The sequence below is a fragment of the Stegodyphus dumicola genome, chromosome 8 (genome assembly GCF_044657685.1).
Source record: "Stegodyphus dumicola isolate Sdum_Otavi_A_Nest chromosome 8, ASM4465768v1".
Taxonomy (NCBI): domain Eukaryota; kingdom Metazoa; phylum Arthropoda; class Arachnida; order Araneae; family Eresidae; genus Stegodyphus; species Stegodyphus dumicola.
Window position 1 is genome coordinate 138388586 of NC_140775.1, and position 27228 is coordinate 138415813.

A 27228-nucleotide genomic window follows, 5' to 3' on the forward strand; every position below is an offset into this window, starting at 1 on the left:
GTAGCTTCATCTGCCAAACGGTCTAGTACATTTATGCAGCATTGTTGTCTAACAAGACTCCAGGTAACTCGAGAATCATGGGAATATTCCAAGTAAACACCACTTTCCCATTGAAATTTTTAAATTTCAGTCACTTAAATCTAATATCCATACATAATTTACATAATCTTACCACATAAAAGATTAATCATTATTATAATTAAAAGATTTACTTCAAAAGATATTTTACAAATAGATATTTTAGATAGGAGAAAAACATATTTATTATATATGCCTTGTACAATGACTAGAACTTTAAGCACTTAAGTGTAACTAAGCAGATGGAACAAATAAATATAATACTGGTTTTTGAGTAAATGGAATCTAATTTCAAATTTTTAAACAAAGTAAGGGGGGTATCAAAGTATCAATATACGACAATTCCAATAATGAGTATAAGGATGGTACCTTACTCTAGATATAATATTACATGAATAATTAATTTTTATTAATCATGTATAAATATTCCTTTCTTTAGTTTTGTTAGTCAAAACATACTTTTATTTTTAATTATTAACTGTACAATGTTTGTCATTTCACAGCAAAATGCATTGTGAAGGAAATACATAAAGTCCATGCGGTGACCAGACAAAAGGACGAAAGTGCACACGACAAAAGCCCACAAAAATGACCCCACTGGGATAATTGCCCACACGACTAATACCCACACCGATGAAAGCGCACATTGATGAAAGCCCACATAGATAGAAGGGCATGCTGATAAAAGTCCACACTAACAAAAACCCACACCGATATATACGTCATGAATAGAGATAAAATAAAAAATAAATGAATAAGAAATAATTGAACAATAAATTTAAGTAGCGGAACACATTTCATTTTCGTCTCCGGCTGAATTAAATTCCTATATATATATATATAGTACAGAGAGTCAATCAAAATAATATAATTAAAAACATATACATGTATGTATCTTTGTTTTTATATTTACGCAAGAAATGGAAGTGCCTTTGTATAAGTGTGACAAAGGGAGGTGAAAGGGAATACTGGCCACACTGCTTATTTTAATTCTACAAAATTATAAGGAGTATAATATGTATGTAAATTTTCATCATATACAGAGAATAATTTATGAATAATTTAACACTACAGAAAATTTTGCATTATATGAATTTAATATGGAGAATTAAAGCCGAACTTTCATTTTAACGAAAAAAAAATAAAAGTACAGTATTCTATTATGATTAAGCGCAAACACCGTTTTAATGGTGAATAAAAAGCATGGTTTCAAATAATCCAGTTAAATTTTGACAACTTGGATTTTACATAAATTAATTTCATTCCCACTTGAAATTTAATTTTTTTAATCATAATAATTACTCGTAAAATTTTTCAGGAAGTCATAGTTATTTTGGATTTCCTGAAAATGTGTGCTGGTTTTAAGTGGGCATTCGTCTTGTGGGCTTTTGTCATGTAGTTTTCTAACTGGCCGCTGGCTATTCAGGCAGGAAACCATTGCCTTCCTTTTCTTTTGCCCCCAGCTGTGTGAAAAAGCAGTTAAAGAGAGGAGAGCCTTGCTTAATTGCTTTATTCCCTATGGAACCTGGGGCGCCAAAGAAGGCCTCAGAAGGGAGGGTGTGGCAGGAGAACAATTAAAGAGGATTTTAAATGTTTTTTGTTAGTTACCTACTAGAAAATAACATTATCTGAAATTCCGCTTGTAACTGAAGTTAACCCCTTTCTTACATTTCTTTAGTATAGTTCTTGAATAACCTTTTGTCTAAGGATTTAGTTAGAATTTCAATTATTTTAAAAATTTCAATAATTGGAAAATGAAAGGAATTAAATATTTTTTAACCATTTTTAAAGGGATAATTCACTGTTTTTGCAGTAAAACTGCAGAGTGGAAAAATATGCTAGTTCCTGATTTGATAGTGTCTCTAACAACTTTTTGATGAACTAATTAAACATGCTTGTTATATCAAAGCCATTGTTTAAAAGTAAAACTACTGAACTATTTCTAAAAACATTAAATTATTACATATATTAAAATTTACGTACAAGTAATATTTTTCATTTTAACTTTCATATGGTTGAAAACGCAACCATGTGAAAGTTAAAATGAAAAATATGAAACCGTAATAAAAGTTAAACTATTCGAATAATTTTAATAACACAGGTTTCTGAACTTAGCAACAAGAGGATTTAAGAACCATGAGCCCAGCGTTGTAAGAAAAGTAATCTTGCACATTAAAAATAATTTTTATTTCAATAAAAATATTATATTACTCGATTAACTGTAAACGCTTAAAAAACAGTTCATTTCAATTTACCGTAATTATTTATATACAAAAACTTTGATTGAAGCAAATTTAAACAGCATTTAGAAACTGAAAATTCACTGGAACACTTCTTTTGTGGGTTTTATGCTGTTATTACGTGTTGAATATTATTTCGCCTAGATTAAGAAAAAGAAACTCATAACATGTAAAAATTTATTAGGTAGAAAAACTATCAAATTAAGATCATTTTCTTCTCCTCGAAGTGCATTGATTTCCTTATACGAATTTCATATTCTGACAGCACAGAAATAGTGGCCACATATCTTGTAGGAGGTATTTCTTAAAAGCCTCATGTGTTGACGATCAAGTAGAAAAAAAATGTTTTGTTATGGAGTTACGTTTTGAATAACTTTTTTCTTCTATTGAATGAGTTCAAAGTTTCTAATATCTTGTTTTCTAGCATGAAATGTTTCACCAGTTTTTAAGGTTCTTTTCTAAGAATAATTCTAATTCATTAAGCAGAAGTTAGTAAGAACAAGTAAGGTGTACTTCAAATTTGATCTCTTAGGTTTATTAGGTCTGGCTACCAAATAACTGTTTTTGAATTCAACATCAAATTTTAAACATATATTTTTTTTTAAATTTGTGTCTTTTATTTTCAAAAAACATGCACGTAATCCGAAGTTTCTGTGACAAAAGTTAGTATAAGAAAAGTGGGACAAATTAAATTATCTGTATATTTAGTCACTATTAAAAACGAATTCTGGCTAGACTATGGGTCCTCAATCAGGAGGAATAGCCCTAAGGGGAATTTCAAAGTTTCAGAGAGTAATTTAGTCCACCTTTTCTTTACGTATTAAGTATTTAGATTTAGTTTATGAATACAAAAAAGAACATTTATTCAAATTTTGGTATTTACCAACATGTTTGATACTTGTTTAATTTACTTAAAAAATAATCCGTATTTAAACAAACACATATCTACTTTTCAAGTTTTGGGAAGGAGAGGTTGAATGATCATTTAGCAATGGTGGAAAGGGTATATGGGGAAAAAGCTGGTGAGAATCACTGGTCTAGACTGAGCCAACTTGATTTAAATATAGAATTTTATACTCTATATAGAATTTTATACGAATCTTTAGTTCTTACTGTAGAGTCATTAGGTTTTATATATATATATATAATGTTGTATGATCTTAAATCCATTTAGTGCGAATACAAGTTATTATTACTTGCGCAATTGCTGCAAAGTTAGTTAATAATAATTTATTTCCTAAACAGTATTGATTAATTGATTATATTATCTCCCGAGTTTAATTAAAGTAGAATTATTTTAAAAGTGTGAATCTATACTGTATATAGGTATACAAAGATACACATACATATACATGTATGTGTATCTTTGTTTTTATATTTACGCAAGAAATGGAAGTGCCTTTGTATCAGTGTGACAAAGGGAGGTGAAAGGGAATACTGGCCACACTGCTTATTTTAATTCTAAAAACTGGTAAGTTATAACTGGTAAGTTACTGGTTAATACTGTTAAGTTATATTTTGAAAGATGTTTTGAAGTAATTTGAAAGCAAAATGTTAATAATGTTTTAACGGGGACTGGAGTTAAATCATCACGAAGAATAAAATTTCAATTGTAAAAGGAAAATTAAAACATGTAATCATTGTCATTGATCGAAAATTAGTTGACTTTTCAAGGGAATCAAACCAACTCCCGTTCAATGAACAATAATTGATAAAAATACGTAAATACGAAAGTGTTTCGTCTGGTGTCCGCCGACAACATCGCGGAGGAAAACGTCGCAGAGAAAACAACGCAAGGCGAAAACGTCGTGCTACAAAACATCGTGGGAGAACACATCGCAAAGAGAAAAACATCGCAGTTCTAAAACATCGTGGTACAAAATATCGTCGTCGAAAATAAAGCGGTTCAAAAACTTCGCAATTTAAAAACATAGTCGTCGAAAATATCGTGATAAAAAATAAAGTATCTACAAATCATCGCATGACGATAACATCGCAGACATGCTTTTTTCAGACATGCTTTAATAACTGTAAATGGATATTCCCATAATGATTCGTGAGCGCAAGAAAAAAAATCTGAAATGTTTCAGATTTTAAATTACGTCCAAAGGGGCGTTTTTTAACATTTTGTGTGTTACCTTTCTTTATCAAATATCATGTTCCTCGCACTTAAACCATAAGATCCAGTGCAACAGCAATATCGCAAAATACTCGTAGTTTTAAAACGAGCATATCTTTAGAATTTCCGATACAGAGACTCACGCGCTGGAGATAAAAATGTTTTTTCTGCACAACGTTGCCATTGCTCGCTTTGAAATCCTTGAGTTTGTTAATCAAAAATTCGTCAAAGTTTTAAAAAATAGGAAATCGATCATAAAACAAATTTCAAATTTCAAATTTGGTCTTCCACATGCTCATATTCGTTGGAGGATTACGTTATTCAAAATTCGATGACTCTATGTACCATTGTTTTATCACAATACGAGAAATATACATACATTTATGCAGATTTTTCATTATTTAATTTCTTCAAATATAATGCAGGACTCTAACATTTTGTGGCAACAGTTTGAAAAGTGAACCGACGTTTATGAGTCCGACGCAAAATGCCAAAACGAAACTAATAGTCCTTCGGGATTCAAATCCCTTTGGACTAAAAATAAAAGTCAAGTGTTTTTAATTAAAAAGTTAATGGTTTTAATAATGAAACATAATTATATTTAATCTCAGTCATATTACCTTAAAAATGGCATGTGAGAAACTCCGCAATGATATTTTTCATTTTCACATACTCATACCAAAGTTAAATAAGTAAATAAATAATAAAATGCAATTTCAGATTTATCATCCAAACGTTATAGCTAATCACTTAATCAGAGAGTATAAAGTTTGCTTTCAATGTAATAAATTAAACAAATAAAGAAGTGATAAAATACAAACTAGACATATATTTGAAACATTGAAATTCAGATTTGAGTACTCCATTTATTATAATTAAAATTATAAATACACGATTTAGTAATAAAAAAATAAGCCCCTTTTATCGGCGTGTGCTTATATCTGTGTGGACTTTTATCAATGTGCGCTTTCATCGCTGTGGGTATTTGTCGCATGGTCAATTATCATAGTGGGCCTTTTTTTTTGTGGGCTTTTGTCTGTTAACCAGTCCATGCATATCATTAAAGCTTCTTTTGATAAACATTAAACATAACAGTAAATGGCAAAAAATAAAAATTATCTAATATAAAGTATAACTGTGTGTGTCAGTAAGATAGAATAAGAAACAGACTGTTGTTTAATGCAATGAATAAGTAAGAATAACAAATAGTTTATAAAATACACATCATAATACGTGTACATCCAATGCACATTAACTTTTTGGAAAATTTTGGAATGTGTATATTGAAATCACTTGTGAAATGCAGAGTTGCCAACTCTCCCGATTTAGGCGGGAGACTCCCGATTTTCGACCGCTCTCCCGCCAATCCGATTTACAATATATTTCTCCCGACTTTTTCTCACGAATCTTTTAATTTTTCTGGGGGCTTCATAGTTCGTGCTGGTCTTTTCTGTACAGAATTTCCATGACTATCATTTCCAGGTTCTTCATTTATTTGTGGATACTCGGTTGGCTTTTCCAATGAATTGTTATCATCGTGTTCATCATCACTGTTGGATGGCAAAATTTTCTCAGCTTCTTCATCTGTTGTATTATCTTCTCTATAGTATCTGTCAGTTATTTCTGAATTATTTACATTTCCATTAGTTTGTTCCTTATAAAAAATAATAAGTTCTTCTAATATTTGATTTTTATCGAATTTTAAATAATTTTCTTTTAGTAAAGGTGATCTATGTTTCTGTTCATCAAATTTTACATCCCTCACTTCTTGAATTTTATTTAGTTCAGGGCTATAAATTTTGTATGCTTTTCTCTTCATGCTATAGCCTATCATAATTCCTTTTTTAGCTTTTAGATCCATCTTTCTATGTTTCTCTCGTCTTATATGAACATATGCTTCACATCCAAATCTTGTTATAATAGTAATGTTAGGCTTGCGTTCTTTATATAGTTCATATGGTGTAAACCTTTTATCATTTTTGTGACTCCTGTTATTCACATGTACAGCTACCTTAACGCTTTCAGACCAAAATTTTATCGGTAATTCTGCATCAATTAACATAGTTCTAGCAGATTCAATTATAGTACGATTAAAACGTTCAGCTTTTTCGTTACTTTCCAGAGTATAAGGCGTTGTAAGTTCATGTTTAATTCCCATTTTTTCAAAAAAAAAAAAAAAAAAAAAAAAAAAAAAAAAACTTATATTTTTAGCTAAAAACTCACTACCATTATCACTACGAATTCTTTTTAGTTTGTTTCCTGTATGTCTTTCTACTTGAATGATAAGTTTGATTAGAGCTTCTCAAGTTTCACTCTTCTTCTCAATTGTTATCACAAATATGAAATTACTGTAATCATCTACCACTGTTAAAAAATAACAGCTTCCATCTATTGATTTCTTAATTGGTCCAACTAAATCTATGTGCCATAATTCTAAAATATCTTCAGATTGCTTAAATTTCACACTTTTATAAGATGTTTGTGTTATTTTACCTAATGTATAAGGTTGACAATTGTTTTCAGAAATTTTTACATTTTCTAACCCAATGACCGATGAGTGTTTTTTCATTTCTATCAGCCTTTGATAATTTATATGACCTAGTCTCTGATGCCATAGTACATCATTAACATAACTAATTTTAGCTTCTTCAACAATATTTCCTTCAACTTCAAATTTATTTCCATTTCTGTTAGCTATATATAGAATGTTTCCCTGTTTATGATCACTTCTGCTTTATTCTTGATAAAAATTACTTTTAAATCATGATCTACAATTTTTGATACTGGCAGCAGATTTTCCCTTAAATTCGGTACTTGCAGAACATTTTCTATCAGTTCTTATTTCTATCAGTTTGCATTTTAATGTTACCAATACAACTCTATTTGATCATGGCCCCTTTTTCAGTCGTCATTATTTGTCGTTCTTCATCTTTAAAATGAGTAAATATTTTTTTATTAGTTGCCATGTGAGATGTGGCTCCTGAATCAATAATCCATTTAATTTTTCTATTCTGTTGTTCATTTATTTTATTCTTTCCATCATTTCTATCTTGATTAAGATATGTGCTTTCTATTTTCTTAGGTACTTCAAATAAGCATGTAGCTGATTCATATTCTCTTTCCTTGACATTCTATAAGTTTTATTTGTTACATTTCTCTGCTGTCGGTGTTCTTGTTTAGTTTTCATTTTACATTCAGTTGATTTGTGGCCGAATTTTCCACAGCAAAAGCATTTTATAATATTATTATTATTTCGACATTCTTTTATTAATTGTCCTAATTTTCCACAATTAAAGCATCTTCTTTCATATTTCGATTTTATCCAGTTTTCTTTTGCCTTAGAACTTACTTCTATTTCTTTTCCTCTTTGTTTATTTTTTCCTTCTGTTTCTTTTAAAGCTTGTCTAATTGAAGCTAGATCTTTCTCTTTATTGCTTTTAATAATTTTAACATCAAATTCCTTTCTAAGTCCTTCTAGTATGAAGTAAATTAATTCTTTATCTCTTATTTCATCTCCAACTTGAATACTTTTACTTTAGAATTACAGCTCTATTCATATAATCATCTACTGATTCATTTTAAGTCATTTTCAGTTGAACTAATTCTATTCTACATTTGATTTGAATATCTTCTGTTCTTGCTGTGGGCCCACCAGCAGCCGAGCAGTAAAGTCGCTGAACACTGGTAGTTCGGTCCGAGGTTCGAATCCCGCGAACGGGCTGGCTGCATGGGTGTTTTCGTGGTTTTCCCCATGTGTAACGTGTATACGAGCCAGTTTCCCTTAGAAAGTTCTCCACGAAGGCATCCCTCCTCTTAGGCAGATAGCCCTAGTGTGCTTTGCCATAATTAAATACACCAAATGAATGAAATGTCTGTTCTTGCCGCCATTTCATTTTTGATTTTCTCCCATAACTTCTTTGCGTTCTTTTCATTCGCATGTTGTGGAGCTGTCATAGTTTGATTCATTATATTTCTTGCTATCGCGTTATTATCATCCCATATTTCCCAAGTTTTTATTTCATTTTCGAAATTAACATCATCCTTTTTATATGGTTTTGGTGGTTCATCAGCTTCTATCATACTTCTCCATATTTTTAAACTTTTTAATTCACTTTCAATTCTGTTGGCCCAAATAAAATAATTATCATCACTTAATTTTTCTGTATGACTCAAATTTATCATATTATATGCCATATTTTCTGATTTATATTCACTAATTATAATACAAGTCTAATTTTTCTCTTAGAGAAATTGGCGATTTTGTTAAGCCTAAACAACATTAATGTTCTGAAAGTTATAATGAAACTCTCCGTCTTCCAGATACATTTTTAACTTATTCATTTTACAATTTACTATCAATGTTGCCAAAATATTAAAACTTAAAATTATGCTTTATAAACAAATACTATCATTTTTTCCCCTAAATCTTTGTAAACATCCTCATATTGATTTAAACTCTTACTAAGCTGCTATTGGAATCGAAGAGCTCGTTCAACATTTGCGTCATATTGCAAAAAATGATACCTAATTTTCTTCCCAATTCAAGTCCTACGCTAATGACTCTAGCTGTGAATGCAGCTGGTACGAATTGGTCTTCGTCATGTTTATTTGTTTCGGGAATCATGTTAACTCATCCTCATTTAGTTCTTCGTCAACCATTTTTTCTTCAATATGTGCTTGAGCTAAATCCTCAAAAACCTTCTCCTCCTATAGTTTGGGCCAATTTAGTGATCTGAGAATATTCATACTCTAATGGAAATCTATCATTCTCATCTTTAGCAGCATCCAGCCATATTGCTTTCTAGCATGCGTTGAGCATTGATTGTTTAATCTCAGTATATGGCAGTCCAACATGCTTAACACAATGTAAGATTGTAAATTTCTTCCAAGCCATCCATAAGTGTAAGAGATTCATCATTCTCCATTTTTTCTCAAATATACCCAAAGGTTTGTTTGATATACAATGTCATAAAAGTCGGAATTATTACTTGATTCAATGGCTGTAATAAGGAAGTTGTATTTTTTGGGTAAAAAGACAATTTCTATTTTTTGTGTTGTAAATCTTGAAGATGAATAGTCGCATTTTCAATTAAAAGAAGAGTCTTAAAAGGCAATCCCTTTTTACTTAAATAATTTTTGACATCTGGGACAAATATGTTTAGAAACCATTCATTGAACGTTATGGAAGTGACCTATGCTTCGAGATTGTAACATGAATCTTTGGCATTCGGTAGCATTACTAGATGAAGAGTCTGTGCTAGCAGCTAGATGAATATGCGTTTAGACTAACATGGGAACAATGGTTATACCTAAAAAGGGAGAAAATATATATTATAAATAATTCTGCATGAATTAAATGTTTTAAATTAGCTATATTGTGAATTTTTATTTAACTGAATTATATTCAAAAGTTAAAAAAATTAATCTATTGCTTTGTTATTAATATTATTAATCTGTTTCTTAATGTCTTAGTTTATTCATCAGTAGGAGACCAAATAACTTTAAAACATAATTATCTTGTATTTTTTCGAATGGCCATAGGCTAGTAAATGTGTTAAAGTAAAATAACATAAAAATTGCATTTCAAGACTATTGGCCCATTTGGGCTAATAAATTCATCTCTAATTTCTATGATGCTAACTATTTTCTTGATCCATTGAGTATTTCTGTAAGAAAAGAGTATGTATTAATGTTATTATAATTCATATTGTAGTTTTTACAATTGCTGAACAGTATTCTTTACAAATTCTTCTGTTTAAACGAATTATAATATAATACTGTGTAATTTAGGCCAGGCAGGATGTTAGACTCCCTGTCGTTTCAAAACCTGGTGGCGTAGGAGGTGATGTGAGGATCCAGAGGAGACACCACCGATGTCCCCTCGAGTTGGGACTGAGACACAAAATGTGCCTCCAAGGAGCGACCTGGGTAAAATTAATACTTTATTTTAACTTTTTCTTTTTGTACTTTTCATGAACAGCTTTCTTTTATAAGCTAAACGTTTGGAATAGTAATTTTTCCATCTTTTCTCAATAACAAACTCTTTTTAGAAAAGGCCTGGTTAATTTCAAATTGCGTTAATAGGGAATCTTTCATAAACTAGCAACAAGCATTCCAGAATTCCTTTGTTATTAAATTAATTTTGTCCCTTGTGCTGAGAAAGGACTATGATATGACACAAGATGCTTCCTAACTGCATAAATAAGACATTTTTCTTAAATCCTTTATGAAAGTCTTTTTCTATTGAGTTGAATTGAATTTATGAATTTTTGTGGAATTTTTGCATGCTAAAAACAGACGTTTTTGTTTTACATGATGCTAAATTTGACTTTTGAGTGCCATTTTTTTTTTAATACAGTTGCAAAATGTATTGCAACTGTATTCAGGGACTACTGTAGTTCTCTAGGAAAAACGATTTGACGATTTAAATGAGCATCTGAGATGCTGCAATTTCTTCTTGGTCTATGATATCTAAAATAAATAAAATAACAGCATTGGAAATTTTTGCAGATTTTATGTCCTTCTAGGAAAGTGAATTTTTATATTATACTGATATATGACATGCTTTTATAAGATGGTAATGTTCTTTTCCATGTAAAGTCATTAAAAATGGGAATCTAAAATATTTTTTGTTTTATGGAAGAATTACTTTTTCCAATATCTACAATTAAAATAATTTCGCAGATTATTTTTCTTTGACTGAAACATGTTTACTATGGGTTGAGAAGTGAATAGAGTGTTTATATCAAACATTTAACTGTATAGAAGTTTGAAAGTGATTTCAAATATCAATACTGCTTATATTTCCTTTCAAAGAAAAACCTTTAGCTGTCCCCATTAAATTTTAAAATATTTGCCAGAAACAAGAATACTGCTTGCACTGATTAAGAAAAAGCAGAGCTTTTTGCCAACTCTCTCAAAAATCAGTTCAAGCCAAACGTTTTTCCAGCTAACAACCCTCTGGATCAAGAAATTACGAACTTCATGACTGATGGGATTTCCTCCCCAAAGAATATCACACTTTACCTCTCCACCTGAAGACCTCATGCAGCTCATTAAGCTAGATAAATTAATTACTAATATATTTCCACATATTTGCTTTAATTCCCACATCTAATGATGAACTTGCAAATCAGTCATTTGCCTGATCCATATGGCAAGCCGCCACTGCCTGTCACTTACGATATCTGATAAGAAAAATCAAACATTTATTTAAGAAATTAAAATTTTGTATTATTTCATGTTTCCATTAAAGTAGGGGTTTTCAACGTTTCACGCCTGAGAGCCACATGGATAAATTCATAAAGATCCGCGGGCCACGTGTCTGACAAAAAAATAGTGTAGTCTGAAAATTTATAAAAAAGGGAGCTTTGTTTTGTAAGACTATAACTCATTCTAGCCAAAGATATAGTGTTACAGATTTGCATATATATATATATATATATATATATATATATGACTTTTTGGAACCAAAACATCAAATGGAAATTGAATTAAAACGTTTTGGAACTTTTTTTTAACTATGAAAAAAAAAGCGTAAAGATGATTGTACGGAACGATGTTACAAAATGCATTTACAATAAAAAAAGAAAACAAATTACATTACTGGCGGGATATGGTAGATACTTTAGTTTTAAAGTAAAATTTGACGTTGTTTTTGCTTGATTAGAGCTTCAATATCCGGTTTAATCTGTCTTGCTGAGTTTCCTCCAAATGTCTGTTTGTCAGCCGTGTTCTTGTTTTCGATTTTAGGATTTTAATTTTACTACAGAGCTGTTCACATATGTAGGTACTGCCAAAGAAAGAAGACAAGAAGTGTGTATGTTTACGAATTCCCTGGATACTTGTCTTCGGTCACGTACTTCGAATAAAAATTAATTAGTGTAGGATTTTCAAGAAACTTGTGTTTTACTGCAGTCACACTCTAAATCTATAAATTCTAATTGAAGTTCAGGTGAAACACTTGCAACGTCTACTGAAAATGGTAAGGAGAACAATCTAATTTCATTTTTACGAAAATCACAAAATCTGCTTTTGAATTGAAATTTGAAATGCATTGTACATAATTATTTGTATTCCACGCTGTAGAGTTCTTTGCACACTCCACCAATTTTAGAAAAGTGAGTGGGATTCTTATTTAACTATTGACTTTCCCAGAGGATTAATTTTGTATTAAAAGCTTTTTACAATATAACAAAGATTATGAACAAGTAGATCTTTTAATTAAGACGCAATAAAACGTCGAACAAATATAGTGGACGATACTTTTACCCTGTTTGAAGGTAATAAAGATGATTTAAATAAAGTTCTTTCAACAATGAATTCCATTGATCCTGCTATTCAATTCACTTTTGAACTTGAGACTTGAAAATCTCTTCCGTTTCTCGACACTCTAGTCACGCAAAACACATCCATCTTCAGTACTACGGTTTACTGAAGCCTTCCACCTCACTTCAAATCATGTCATCCGACTAAACAAAAGTTAGCTTCATTTTATTCCTATGTTTTCCGGGCTCTTCAAGTTTGCTCCTCCAAACTATCCTTTGATGAAGAACTAAATTATTTAAAAGCGATAGCTATTGACAGGGGCTTTTCACCCAACATTATTAATGAAGCAGTTAAAAACTTCTCATCTCAACACACAAAAAAGCCCACTCTTGTTTTAGGAGATTATAAAAATTCCGTTGCCATTCCCTTCTTTCCATCAATTGGCTATAAGGTTGCACGTATTTTGCAGAAAATTGACTTTCGGGTCATTTATTCTCCGATCAATAAAATTCCGAGTTCTATACTCAAGGACCCCATTCCGGATATGAATTCCTGGGGTATTTATAGGATTCCTTGCCAGTTTGGTTTAAATTACATCGCCCAAACTAAGAGAGCCTTAAAATTTCGCGTTAAAGAACAAGAGGCATATGTTAGGAAAAAGGAAACACAGAAGTCTTCTGTTGCCCAACATTGTTGGTATGAAAATCACAATTTAAATGTTTCTGCTGCCAAAATTATTCAAAAAGCATCTTCCATTGGTGAACTGGATTTTCTAGAGGCATTTCACATTAAAAAAATCTTTCTGTTCTAGTTAATGACCCTGATTCCAATCCACTTGCCTTCAGCCTTTAAAGAAATTATGTTTTAGTTCTGGTTTCTTCAACAAATGGCGCCAGTAGCTTGTTTCTTGTCCTGGCTTTTCTTGTCTTATGTTGTCATTATATCTTATCTCGTTCATTTGCTCTTTTGCAGCTGAATATGATGGTTCGGTAAAACCATCGAAACTAGTCCTGCGATATTTGAAAATATAACGCTGATTTTCGTTGTTTGACTTCTAAATTAATATAGGTAGATCTTTTCCCTGTAAGCGGTAGTTCATATCATTGAGATGACCTGCAATGTCTGCAAGAAATGCAAAGTCTCTCAACCATATCTCATCACTGAACTCGTGAATAGAGTTTCCTTTAGATTCCATGAATTGTTGAATTTCGCTCTTCAAACAAAACAGACGCTGAAGCATCTTTCTTCAAGAGTGGACAAGATCAAACAAGAGTGGCCTCAACCAAGGTACTTCCACATAATACATAACATCACCATATTCAGCTTCCAAATCAATCAAGAACTGTTCAAATTACCTGTGATTAAGTCCTCTAGACCGAATGAAATTAACCACTTTTACAACAACACTCATCACATTGTTCAAAGTTTGAGAATAACTTCTTGCACAAATTTTCTTGAAGAATGATGCAGTGGAAAATCATCATAGTATTATTTCCACTAGCCTTCATATGAGATATGAGTAATGTTCTTAATTTCATTTTGTCTCCAGTCATAGATGTAGCACCATCCGTGGTTATAGCAGATATATTACCGAAGTCAACATTACATTTATCCAAAGTTTGTGTCAGACTGGAATATAAATCCATTCCTCGTATTGTACTTTTAAGTGCAACAACTCTGGCTTATTCCTCTACTATTGTGAAGTCTCTATCAACGCAACGAATAAAAATGGTTACTTGTGCAATATCTAAATTGTTGCATCTGTCGATTCATCTATCGCTACAGAATAAGACTCAAATTTTTTGCATTTACATTTTAATTTTCTGAATATATCTCTTGCGAGATCCTATATGCGCTTGGCTACTGTCACACCAGACAAGCTAATATTCGATATGACTCGAAAGCCAAAGTACATCAACTGCACTCTGAAGACATTCTTTTGAAATTCTCCATAAGAAAATGGTTTTCCACCCTTAGCAATTTTTCTGCTATTACGTAACTAACACGAACACTATTTTCATATTCTTTATTCGCTGTGGTGAAGAAAGACTGCTGAAAATTTAGTTTTGATTTTAATTCACTCACCTTATCACTTCGAAAATGACCTTCCAGTGCAGAATGTGTCTCACTGTGCTTAGTATCATATCTCTTAATGTTGTATTCCTTCATCACAGATACACTGCCGTTGCAAATAAGGCAAACTGCCTAAAATTCGTCATTTTCAGAAAATTTTACCTCAAATAATATGAGGCATGTCAATAAAATGTTTTAAATATCAAGAATAGGAGGGATTTTTTTTTACGAGAAAAAGCTGACAAGGCAAGTTTTCTTGAAATCAAAAATTCTTCAATGTTTCTTCAAATTCAAATGTGGGGCCACTAAAACACCTTCAGCGGGCTACGGGTTGAAGAACCCTACATTAAAGTAATGGCAGCAACATCGAGTTAATTTGCTGACTTGTTTGACATTTTATACATAAAACATTATAATAAATTCAGCGGCAATGATTAGACCCCATAAAATTTGAGTTACTTTCGAAGTTTGAGAAAATAATGAATTAATGTTCATTTCGATTGAAGTGGTTGCCATTTGTATGAGGTTTATTATGCTGAAAGCCAGCTTTGAACTGCGACCGCAATGGTTAAGTGTGGAGCCATATTTCTGTGACCCTTCACACGCGCATCGCGATTGCACTAATACCTGCTCTACTATTTCTTTGGTTATTTTAACGTTCATCTGGAATCTCTCCGCTTAGTTTTGTACAATAACTTATAGGAATAAATATTCATGCTCGATTCAAAACTGTTCGATAATTTTCTAAAATGTTTCAAAATTTATCTTTGTATGTCTGAAAACGGACGACATTCGCATTTTCAGACTTGTCTTTAACAGAGACGATTTCAACGAGGAATATCTTCTATACTTCAAAATCTCCTTATAAGTTGGCTGTGATTCGTATAATATATATGCGTTCCGATGCAAAACACAACGAAAGACCATATTAGTCTATGAAAGTCAATATTACGTAAAATGAAATAAAAAAATTGCAGTATTCAGCGTTAGTAACAATTATTATGTCACTGGAAACTGCATATGTGTGCCGACAATAAAATAATCACCAGTATATGAGGCGAATGAAGAAATATGGTGAAGTGAAAAGTGGAAAAAAGGTTAAAAGCAGTAAGAAAAAAAATTCAAAGGTTTCAGATTTTAAATTAATTAAAAATTTAATTGCGTTAAATTACTTTTTTAACGTTTTCCTTATTTTTTAAATATCATGTTCTTTGTATTCAAACCATGAAACTCAGTTCAACAGCAATATCACAAAATAATTTTTAAATGAGTATATCTTTAGAAATTCCGATACAGAGTCTCGTGCCCTGGAGATAAAAATGTTTTTCTTTCGCACAGTGTTGCCACTACTTGCTTCAAATCGTTTAGTGTTTTGGTCAATAACACGTTGAAGTGTTTCTGAACAAGAAATTGATAATAAAACAAATTTCAAATTCAAACTAGGGCTTCCACATGCCCATATTCTATGGAAGATTACGTTATTCCAAATTTCAATGGCTTTAGGTTACGCTATTTTACAGTGCGAGGAATATACATACATTTATGCAGATTCTTCACTATTTAATTTCTTTAAATATAATATAGGGCGATAATATTGGGTGGGAACAATTTGAAAAGTGATTCGCCGTTTATAGTTTTTAACGCCAAATGCCCATGTACTTTAAGTTTACATTTCTCAGCTTTAAAACAATACTTTTATTCTATTTGGGTCTTTCAAGATGACGTATTTATCTGTTTTGGAAAATTTCAAGATGCAACATTATTTGACACATCTTTTCAAATCAAGAAAGTATCTCTGCCCTGAATGCTGTTGATGTGTAGTTGTGAAGAATATCCAGTTGCGTTGATAATATTGTATGATACTTCAGTATTCCTTTCTGCAATGGCAATGAAATTCAAGTACTTATTTAACGTTCAATATTGCATTTCTTGTCAATTTTTTGTCAGCAGTGTATTATACAAGCAAATAAATATTTACTTAATTATATGTAGTTGAAGAAAGTCTGTCGAAGAGAAACCTTTATTTACAATGTATTGATTATACATTACGGTTGCAAGTAATGAGGTTTTCTATTCGTTCAATTTATATCTTTAAGACAAAAATATACCCACTGGCAAAATGATTTGTGTAACATAATATGTATATTATTTGATTACGACAAAGCATGCATGGGTTGTCTGCCTAAGGGGAAATGTCTTCTTGGAAGGAGTTTTAAGGGAAACTAGCTAGTATATTCCTTAAACAGTAGACAAATCATGAAAACGCCGATGCAATCAGCCCGTCTGTCTAGAATCGAGCTCAGGTCGAAGTACCAGTGTTCAGCATCGTTATTGCACGGCTGCTCATAGGTCAATGTAGCTGGATAACACAACAACTCTGTTTTCACACCATCTATATATATAAAGAAGAAAATTTGTGCGTTTCTCACCAAACTTTCTACAATTGTTTTCTGGGTCTTGCAAAGGTCGACCACCACTTTTTTCCAAAATGAAGTAGCTAAAATCAGAGATATTAATTAAAAACTTGGGAAAATGATAATTTTCGCCCTAATATTTCCGAGTGGCAACCCTCTCGCAATCAAATCCTAGAGATTATTAATAAAAAATTTCTAAGTTTGACAATGAAATAAAAATAGAATTGCCAAACATTAAATACATTATTCCCGATTCCAAAAATCCGTGGTAAGCCATTTCGACTGGTCCCATCTTCTTTCGAATTTAATCAGCTGACATACTAATTAGAAACTCTGAAAGCGCTGATTTTCGCACACATTTTTCCGAGTGGCAACAGTCTCGAGCTTTGGAGATAAAAATGCTTTATTTCGAAGTGTTGCTACCGCTCGCTTTCAAATCATGGAGTTTTTTAATAAAAATTTGTAAGTTTTACAAAATCTATACATATAAAGAAGAATGTATGTTTGTTTGTTCATGTTATTAATTTCTGATGAATAAAGGTCAAGATTTTGCCACATTTAATCAACTAAAATTAATTATAGGTGAAATATTGAATGGAAATTAAGCTTTTAGGACTATTTGATAAGAAAAACAAAAATCATTCAAAACTGCGTGCCATTGTTGCTGATATAATGAAACAGAATTAGCTTATTTTTCTATCGAAAATTTTTATGTGGGTTCCATATCGCATCAGACTGAAAAATGTATGAATGTGAATTGTACTTTTTTTTATCGTTTTTAGAGAAGGATTATAGCGGTATTACAGATCTGTGCTGTTAGATGCATTGCTCTCAATCCAACTTGTACTTCCGCTAGTCTCAAAATAAATTTGCAAGTTTTATTCTTTTGAAACTAGTTGAATTTTATCTGCAATCCACGTTTACATGGAAACTTTGAAAGAGAAATTAAAGGGCCTGTTTTATACCTTGATGCAGATATAAGGATACTGCACATAGCAGGTAATTCTCAGTAATCTGAAATACTTCCACAATGGATCCTTGAGAATTTTCCTAATTAAATACCAAAGGACCAACGATATAAATTTCCAAGCACCTACTATCTTAAATATCGTTTCATTCCACGCGCTTTACCAGCTCATATCAAGTGAGATGTAATTAGTACTTTGACACATACGTGATTATACTGAGTTTCTGCTGTTGAGTTCTAGAGCCAAGTGAACCTGAATAAGAGTTAGGGGGGGAAATGCTTAATGTTGTAACAATTCTGAGGAAACATTTATGTGGAACAAAATTTAAAAGAGTATAAACAAACATGACACTCAGAGAGCAACTCTAAATTATTATTAGGTCCCAGGCAAAATTTCTGTATATGGAACATGAGTCGTTTTCTTAGAAATGTTTCTACTGTTGGCTTTTTCGGAGGGAAGGAGAGTTTCGAGTTACTTGAGGGTTTTGGTTAGTTAAACGAGACAGTCCGAATTTCAATGTGCTACCTGTTATTAAATGATTTAGCTTAAAGAGCTATTTTGAGCTGTGATTTACATGATTATTGGATGAATGCTAAAACTTTCTAAAAAATCTTTTTAGTATCATAATTATAATACCTGAGACATGTTGTTCTGTATAAAGGAAAAACGGTGACAGATATCAGCGATAGAAAACTAACAGCAAAGTGATTTGTTGAGGCACTTGTGTTGAAAGCGACCTCTGTTATTTATAAAAAGAATGATTATCCTATCTTAACGTTGAGCTTCTATTCAGAAAACTATGAGATTTCTTTTCTACCTTATTTTCTATTACGTGATATCAGATATTTAGAAGAGATCTGTTTGGCAAAATATACTTTAACAAAAAAAAATTTCTTCCATCAATCTCAATAGTGGCTTCTTTGAACCTTGCACGAAAGAGACTGAGTGGGCCGGACTTGTGTTCTTCACATCTCGGAAGAATATCATGTGATGTACCAACAATTTACGTTGTGTGGTATTAGCGTTTCATAATACAGCCAAACCCCAAAACACACGCCAAAATAATAGTAATACATATTTATCTTGTGAGTAAAATTGAGAAGACTTGGACTGTTGATGCTTTAAAAATGAATTAGGTATAAAAGATTAGGCATTAAAAATTGTTTGCTGTATTATTTTATAATTATTTATCTAGTTATTCGAATTTTTCAGTTTTTAGCATTTGAAATCATTTGTATACTTTGTTTCAGAAATTTCTTGCAAATATTTCTGAAGAAGTAAGGATTCTGAAACTGAATTAATTTCATGTAACGGTTATATTAAAAAACGAAAGATGATAAGAAGCAATACTTTTTTAGTTTAATTAATTAACTGCTGGAAAACACAAACTGCAATCATTATTCCAGCTCCAATAAAAGTAAAATATAATTATCAAAATAAAATATTCTAGCAACGATAATAACGATAAGTCATATAAATAATTAAATATATAACTTCAACTCTTTGAACAAGATTTGTATCTGTGATTGTAATCTTATCCAAAGATTTGTAATTTTTGAATAAGATGTAAATTTTCAGAGGCCGGACTCATGTTAATTTTTAATGGTAATCAAAGTAATGTGAAAGTGGACTAAAAGGCAATAAAATTTTAAAATATCTCCCAAATCTGTATACAGGAGGACTGGACTGGTTCTGTTAATTGGCAAGAAAACTTGATCATGCTTTTATTGTCGCAGATAATTTAAATATAATTCTAAAAAAGCTTTCCTTCCATGCAAATGTTATTTCTTGCTTGGTGTTATTTATAACAAAAGTGCTTTTATTGGGTTACAAACTTTTCCATTTGTGCATTGTTTTGTTGTTAACATATGATATATGCACACCTTTCTTCTTGCTTGTTTATACTATAGATATAGCGCAACTTTTATAAATTATGACAGCAAATATTGTAAGAATGTAAAATAATAAAAGAAGTGTTATTTCAGCCCCCTCAAAAAAGGAAAATGCATACTTAGCAATATTTTTCCCTTTATTAAACTTTACAACTCAGTACATCATACATAATTAGAATAATCATCGTACATAATTAGAACAGTCTTTGAGTTGTAAGCGTCTTATTAATAATGGAGGTAAACCCAGTTGAAAGGCATCTCTTTCTACATTCTGAAGTCTTTTCCTGATACTAATGTAACACAAGTTTTCCAGCGTATGACACTGCTTGGATTTATCATTTATATATATAAGCATCTTAATGCTTTCTTCATTTCCAGAGATTATCAAATTATTTCTCCAATTCTGTGTGCATAATTTAGCACCAGCAATTATAAGTAAATCCACAAATCTCTGGCTACCTCTTCTACATGCATAGAACAATGGGATAAAACCATACTCATCACGCCTGTCGATTTCAGCTCCAGAAATGAGCAATTTTCGCACTAAAATTTCTTGTTTTTCGATAACTGCCAAGTGAAGAACAGTACTACCCAACCTAGTGGCATTAACATCACATCCCCGTTCTATGAAGAGCGTAAATAAATCTGCATATGAATATTTTTCACTACCTGAATTTATTTCGTCGAAAGCAGATCTGAATACAACAAACATCAATAATGTTGTTCCGATATCATCGGTGAGGTAAATCTGAAAAAAGAAAAAGTTTAGAACTTTGTAAAAGGGAAAATATTTTAATAATAAAAAAAATTACAAAAGCATACAAAAATAATTGATAAACAATAAAGTCATAAAAATGTCTATTTTTCATCTGAAGAAAATCCACAGCTGTCAACAATGAAATCTCAAAAACTGGAGATTTTTGTAACGTGATTGAAAACCAGTAGAGTTAGCATCTATGAAAACCCTAAATATGAGCAATCTCTATGCAAGATATACAGAAAAATGTGGTTGAATATTTCCCCAACTGAATTAAATAAAAAAACAAATGCATGTCCAGTAATTAACAATATGGATACAAAGCATTATAAGAAATTCCTTTTCGTCAAGAAAATAATGCATTTATTTATTAAAACACAGAATTTTTCTAACAAAACACCTAATAGTTGTAACATTTTTGAGCCTTAAAAGAAATTTCACTGCTGAAAATGCAGCTGTGAAATGAATTGCTTAATTTCTAACTTAATTTGGACCTCACCATCGTTACTAAGATTTTCCAGGTACTTTTTTTTTCCCCTCGATTTTGTACTAAAATTGGAGGAAATTGTATATGTCTCAAATGAAGAATTTCAAAGTAAAGAAAAATGAAGTTAAAGAATGAGAGGGGCGTTCTAAAATACAATTTTGAAAAATAAAAATGATAATATAAAATTAAATTCAGTAGGTAGGCAAGCATATAATAAAAAAAAGACATGTAAATTTTATTATTATCCTCAGTATTGTAACATGAATGGCATTTCACATCAAGAACAAAATATTTTAACACTAGTATATGTGTCTGTCACAGCTCTGTTATTATATGATACATGCAAACAGTTAGAACTGGATAAACCATTTAGCAAAATAAGCATATTTTTAGGGCAACAAGGAAATGGTCATTAGGAACAAAACGTCGTTAGAAACTCGAGGAAAGGATGTACTTTTAAAGGAAAGGATGCAGTAAAACTGGCATAAAAAAAAAATTATGCCAGTTTTACTGTGGATTGAACCAAGACCAAGAAAGAAGAAATGGGGGGGGGAGAAGTAAATGTATATGAGGCTTAGTCTAAATCTGGGTCTACATATTTTATATATACAGTATGTATATATAAAATAATAATAATCTTCATAATATGCACATGGAAATGTAAATTTTAAAATTTAGTTTAATTAAATATTTATTTTATAAGGCAAATGGATAATTTTAAGAAAAAAATTGAAAATTATTTTGAGTTTTCTTTTTCTGTGTGACAAGTGAAATATCTGTTAAGAATCTATGATAATTATTTAGGAAGATCAAATTAGGTTCAACATTTCAAACCTAACAATTTTTATTTCATCTTCACCTCCAAACTACACACATGCACCATCGCGCGCGTTCGACGACTGACTCTCTCCTTGAGAATCTTGGGATAGAATTTTGTGGTCTGTAATTATATGCTGCCATCTCTCAGCTGTTCTGGGGTTAAATTGGTATGATATTTTTTAGACTTTTTCAAATAAGATAAACCACAACAAGAGTATCCCCCCAGTGAACAAGCGAAGTGAGAGAACGACAGTATTTACACATACATAGCATAAACAAAAGGGAATTGGGATGCTGGGTTGTGTCAGTTGCTGAAATCACTTACATACATGAAATTAAATAAAAGTAGAAAACAAAATAAAGTAATACAGGTTAAATCTAATTGACATGAATAAATGAAAATAAAGGTTTTTCAGTTCTGAAATTTGTAGAGAATAATTGTGATATGATGAACATTGAAAATCGAGTAACTCAAGAGTAATTATGATCAAGTTAACCAATTTCTGTGATGAGTCTCTTGCTAAATTTCACAATTCATCCAGATTTTGTGGTTTTGGAATTGTTGACAGAGTTTCCAGTAGTATTTCCTGGGACTTTAGGTTCATGCTCGTGAGGAATTTGTTGTATTTCATCATTATATATGAATGCAGGTTTCACTCTGTCTAGGGAAACATTGCTTTGCCTGACATTTATGGATATTTTTATAACTTTGTCGCTTCGACTTATGACTTTGTGGGGACCTGTATATGGTTGAGTGAGCGGTGGTGTTATTTTGTCCACACGAAGGAAAACATGTGTACACTTTTGCAATTCTGGGTGCACAAAGATTCTTGTTTGGTGATTTTGGTTGGGAAATGGCTTTAACTGCTGCATTTGTGCCTGGAGTTTCTGCACATACTCATAAGATGGAGTTGTATTTTGGGCACTTTGGGAAAATAAATCTGCTGGAAGTCTTAGTGAAGTTCCATACACAAGATCAGCACTTGATGCTTGTATGTCTGTTTTAACAGCAGCTCGAATGCCAAGGAGAACTGTTGGTAATGATTCAGTCCATCTTGGGTTTTCATGGGCTTTTAAAGAATTTTTCAAGACTCTGTGAAAACGTTCTACTAAGCCATTTGCTTGGGGATGAAAGGCTGTAGTACGAATTCTTGTTGTTCCCATAATTTGTGTGAGCTCACTGAACAGAGGTGACTCAAACTGGCGACCCTGATCTGTGGTGATGGTAGATGGGCATCCAAAGCGGGATATCCATCCTTCGAACAAGGCTCTGCATGCTGTTGCTGCTGTCATATCAGCGATGGGTATCACTTCAGGCCATCTGGTGAACCTGTCGATGATGGTGAGGCAGTACATTTTGCCCTCTGAAGGAGGCAAGGGTCCGATTAAATCCACATGCAGATGAGAAAATCGTGCGTCTGGTGTAGCAAATGTACCCAGAGGTGTTTTTGTGTGTTTGTGAACTTTGGATCGCTGGCATGCATCACAACTTTTTACCCAGTCTTTAATATTCTTTTTCATATTGGGCCAAACATAGCGAGCAGAAATTAATTTGCAAGATCCTGTTGTTCCTGGATGCGAGAGGTTCTGAAAATGGTCAAACACTATTTTACGAAAAGATGCTGGCACAATAGGTCTTGGAATTCCGGTTGATGCATCACAGATGAGTTCTGTTGCTGACACTGGGCTGGGCATGGACTTTATTTCTAGTGAATGATTGCTGTTTTGCAGATTTTGTAAATCATCAGCTTTCTGAGCGTGACTAAAGGCTTCAAAATCAAGAAATGAGGAATTTGAGATGTTGTTTATCTCAATTCTGGATAATGCATCTGCAACGCTATTATTAACACCACTGGTATGACGAATGTCAGTGCTAATCTGAGAAATGAAATCAAGTCGACGCCATTGGCGCGGACTGCACTTCTCTGGATTTTGCTTAAAGGCGTAGATAAGAGGCTTTTGATCAGTGAAAATGATAAAGTTCCGACCTTCGAGCATGTGCCGGAATCTCTTCACCGCAGTGTAAATGGCCAATAGTTCTCGATCATAGGTGGAGAATTTTTGTTGACTGTTGGTGAGCTTAACAGAGAAGAATACAATCGGTTCCCAGTTGGTTGTGTTGAGTTGCATCAAGGAACCATCAACTGCCAGGTCACTGGCATCAACCCAAATACTAAGTTTGGCTCCTGGAATTGGGTGACGAAGAAGAGTTGCGGTAGCTAGTGAATTTTTGGCATCTGTAAATGCCTGTTCGCTAGCCTCAGACCATTGAAGTGTTTCTTTGGGATCGTTTTGTTTAGGTTTTCTGCTCTTTTTATTATTTTTGATACCTTCTGAAAATTTATTTAAGGGTGCTAATATGTGTGCTGCTCTAGGAACGAAACGTCTATAGAAATTGAATAGACCTAAGAAGCGTCTTAATTGAATTATGGTAGTAGGTTTAGGAAAATTCAAAATACAGTCTACTCTATCTTTCAGGGGTTCTGTTCCTTCTTCAGATACTTTGACACCTAAGAAATTTATTGAGGAAACACCAAAAACACACTTAGAAGGTTTAAGGCTAAGGCCATAATTTTGCAATCTTTCAAAAAGTATTCTTAGATGCGAGATATGCTCTTCCTCAGATTTAGATGCTACTAATATATCGTCTACGAATGCATAAACAAATTTTAAATCTCGAGTAACTTCATCGATGAATCTTTGGAATGTGGCTGCAGCGTTACATAGGCCAAATTGCATGCGACAGCTTTCAAATAAGCCGAAGGGGGTGATTATAGCACTTTTGTGGATATCATCAGGATGTATAGGGATTTGATGATAGGCTTTAATTAAATCAAGGTGCGAGAAAATTTTGCAGCCATGTAGTTCAGAAGTAAAATCTAAGATATTAGGAATGTTATAATTATCTTTTATTGTTTGTGCATTGAGGGCTCTGTAATCTCCTACAGGACGCCATTCCGTGCTGTCCTTTTTAGGGATCATATGCAAAGGTGATGCGTAGTTACTTTTTGAAGGACGAATGTGGCCTAATTCTATCATATTTTGGAATTCTTCTTTGGCGATTCGTAGGCGGTCTGGGGCAAGACGTCGTGCTTTAGCAGTGACGGGAGGTCCTGTGGTTTGGATGTGATGCACTACTGTGTGCTTAATTTCTTGGTCAGCACGGGGTGGTTTTGTGATTTCTGGAAATTCTAATAATAATTTATGGTATATACTGTCGCCAGATACTGTCTTTATTGAATGTATTGCACTAACTCGTAAACTGCATTTAGAGCCAAGATTAGTGTTACCGTCGATTAATCTTTTTGTGTGGAGGTTAGGCATCAAGTTGAAATTATACAAAAAATCTGCACCAATAATAGGGGTTGAAACACTGCCGACAAGAAAGGTCCATCTGAATATGCGTCTTAAACCTAAGTCTAAGGAGAGATTTTGGCTAGTGTAGACGGAAATTGGTGTAGTGTTTGCTGCTGAAAGGGTCATTTGGATGCGATTTCGCCTTTGCAATGTTGTTGCTGGAATTATAGATACGTCAGAACCCGTGTCGATGAGGAAGTTGACATTTGTGCGCGCATCTCTAACAAAAAGGCGACGAGAATTGGAGGGCAAGGCTGTAGTCGCCGCTATGCCTCGCCTGGGCCGTTTTTTGAAAATTTACAGGGCGGGGTACACTTTATAGCTCTCTCACCAAATTTAAGGTGGTACCAACAGGTATCAAACTTGTTTTTATTTTGAGAGGGGCTGCGTTCTCTTTAGCCACGATATTTATTCTGACTACGAGTGCGGCGACGATCACGCGAGATATTATCGATTCTTACGTGCAATTTTTTTTATCTCTGCGAGTAAACGTTCTTCAATGGAATCTGAAATATTAGCAGAACAAATATTTGTGGCACTTACCGCTACAGGAGATGGTGATACATCGATGACACGATCCGCAACTTCCGCAGCTTTATCCAAGGTTAAAGGCGTGTTCGCTGCGAGTATCGACCTGTACGAAACTCGGGGTATGCTGTAAAAACAGTTAGCATTAGTTCATCGGAAATGCTGTATGACTCAGCGCGTCGTCGCATTATGCGTAAGAGTTCACTTGGCCGGCGATCTCCCAACTGTTCGCCGCCGAGGAGTTTTTTCATTTCTTGATGCGTCGATTCTCCGCACCGCTTGATTAGCTCAGTTTTAATGTGATTGTAAGGATCCGTGGAGTTGGGGGCTTTGATTACATCTCTCACAATTGATGCGGCTTCGGCGGGCAGGTGCGAAACAATGTAATTATACTTCGTGCGAGACTCCGATATCGCTTTCGGTGTTCCCAATTCAAATGTTGCTTCGCACATAGTGAACCATAGTGAAGGATCGGCGAAGTTGTACACAGGTATCTTTACTGCTCCGATTATTGCTGTTCCTTCAGTCATTTCCAGTCACGTGGCTAAGTCCCAAGTAATATGTAAAAAAAAGAGAAATTTTTTTTTTTTTCCGTGCAAATATTAGTTTAAAACAATAACGCTTGGTTGCTGCAAGGCCGGGTCACCATTGTTAAGAATCTATGATAATTATTTAGGAAGATCAAATTAGATTCAACATATCAAACTTAACAATTTTTATTTCATCTTCACCTCCAAACTACACACGTGCACCATCGCGCGCGTTCGACGACTGACTCTCTCCTTGAGAATCTTGGGATAGAATTTTGTGGTCTGTAATCATGTGCTGCCATCTCTCGGCTGTTCTGGGGTTAAATTGGTATGATATTTTTTTAGACTTTTCCAAATAAGATAAACCACAACATATCTAAAAGAAGTTACTTCATCCTTATACCAAGCATTTTAGGCCACTTTCTGTGGCACATGTTTGCATGATTCCTGAGTTTTGCAGAATTACATAGTTGTTGTAAAGAAAATAAACAAATCATTTAAAAAACAGTGCAATGAATGCAGTAATGTATGAATGGCAACATGTCTTTTGACCAGGTCTGGCACTAGTAGGAATTTATTCACTCAGTGGCTAAATATATTATGCAAATCAGATCATATTCACACTACATACCTAGGAAAGGAAAAAAGTTAATTCCCTTCCAGTCCTACTATTATTTTTTGTAATAAAATATTATAAT

The 27228-nt window shown here is 32.7% G+C and overlaps 2 protein-coding genes and 1 long non-coding RNA gene across 17 annotated transcripts in view; 1 reads left to right on the plus strand and 2 right to left on the minus strand.

Annotated features, from left to right (window-relative positions):
* The window catches only part of LOC146995978 (uncharacterized), a 91595-nt gene extending 86973 nt beyond the window's left edge, over positions 1-4622 (minus strand). For 2 of the 5 annotated variants that reach the window (XR_015042752.1, XR_015042753.1), the window contains exon 1: positions 4457-4619. This is a non-coding gene — a long non-coding RNA (uncharacterized LOC146995978). Of the gene's footprint in view, positions 1-4456 lie in introns of all 5 variants that reach the window. The other 3 variants (XR_015042750.1, XR_015042751.1, XR_015042749.1) reach the window with 2 other exon arrangements.
* Positions 1-27228, plus strand: part of LOC146995977 (uncharacterized) — a 220863-nt gene that overhangs the window by 96408 nt on the left and 97227 nt on the right. For 9 of the 11 annotated variants that reach the window (XM_085822472.1, XM_085822478.1, XM_085822468.1 and 6 more), the window contains one exon: positions 10228-10365. The exons of 1 other annotated variant lie outside the window; for it this stretch is intronic. Coding sequence is in view for 3 of the 10 variants with exons in the window: in XM_085822478.1 (XP_085678604.1) it covers positions 10228-10365 (138 nt within the window). In the remaining 7 variants the exon portion in view is untranslated. Of the gene's footprint in view, positions 1-10227; positions 10366-16496; positions 19336-27228 lie in introns of those variants that run through there. One more of the 11 variants, XM_085822479.1, reaches the window with a different exon arrangement.
* LOC146995979 (uncharacterized) lies at positions 19336-26150 on the minus strand. Its single transcript, XM_085822492.1, has 2 exons — positions 26016-26150; positions 19336-20800 (listed from the first exon to the last, which is right to left on the minus strand). Exon 2 carries the CDS (start codon positions 20762-20764, stop codon positions 20234-20236), a length of 531 nt encoding a protein of 176 aa, XP_085678618.1. The 5' UTR covers positions 20765-20800; positions 26016-26150; the 3' UTR covers positions 19336-20233.

What these genes read in the sequence shown, in the direction of transcription:
- LOC146995979 (XM_085822492.1), bottom strand. Translation starts at nt 20,764, where the DNA reads ATGTTTGTTGTATTCAGATCTGCTTTCGACGAAATAAATTCAGGTAGT.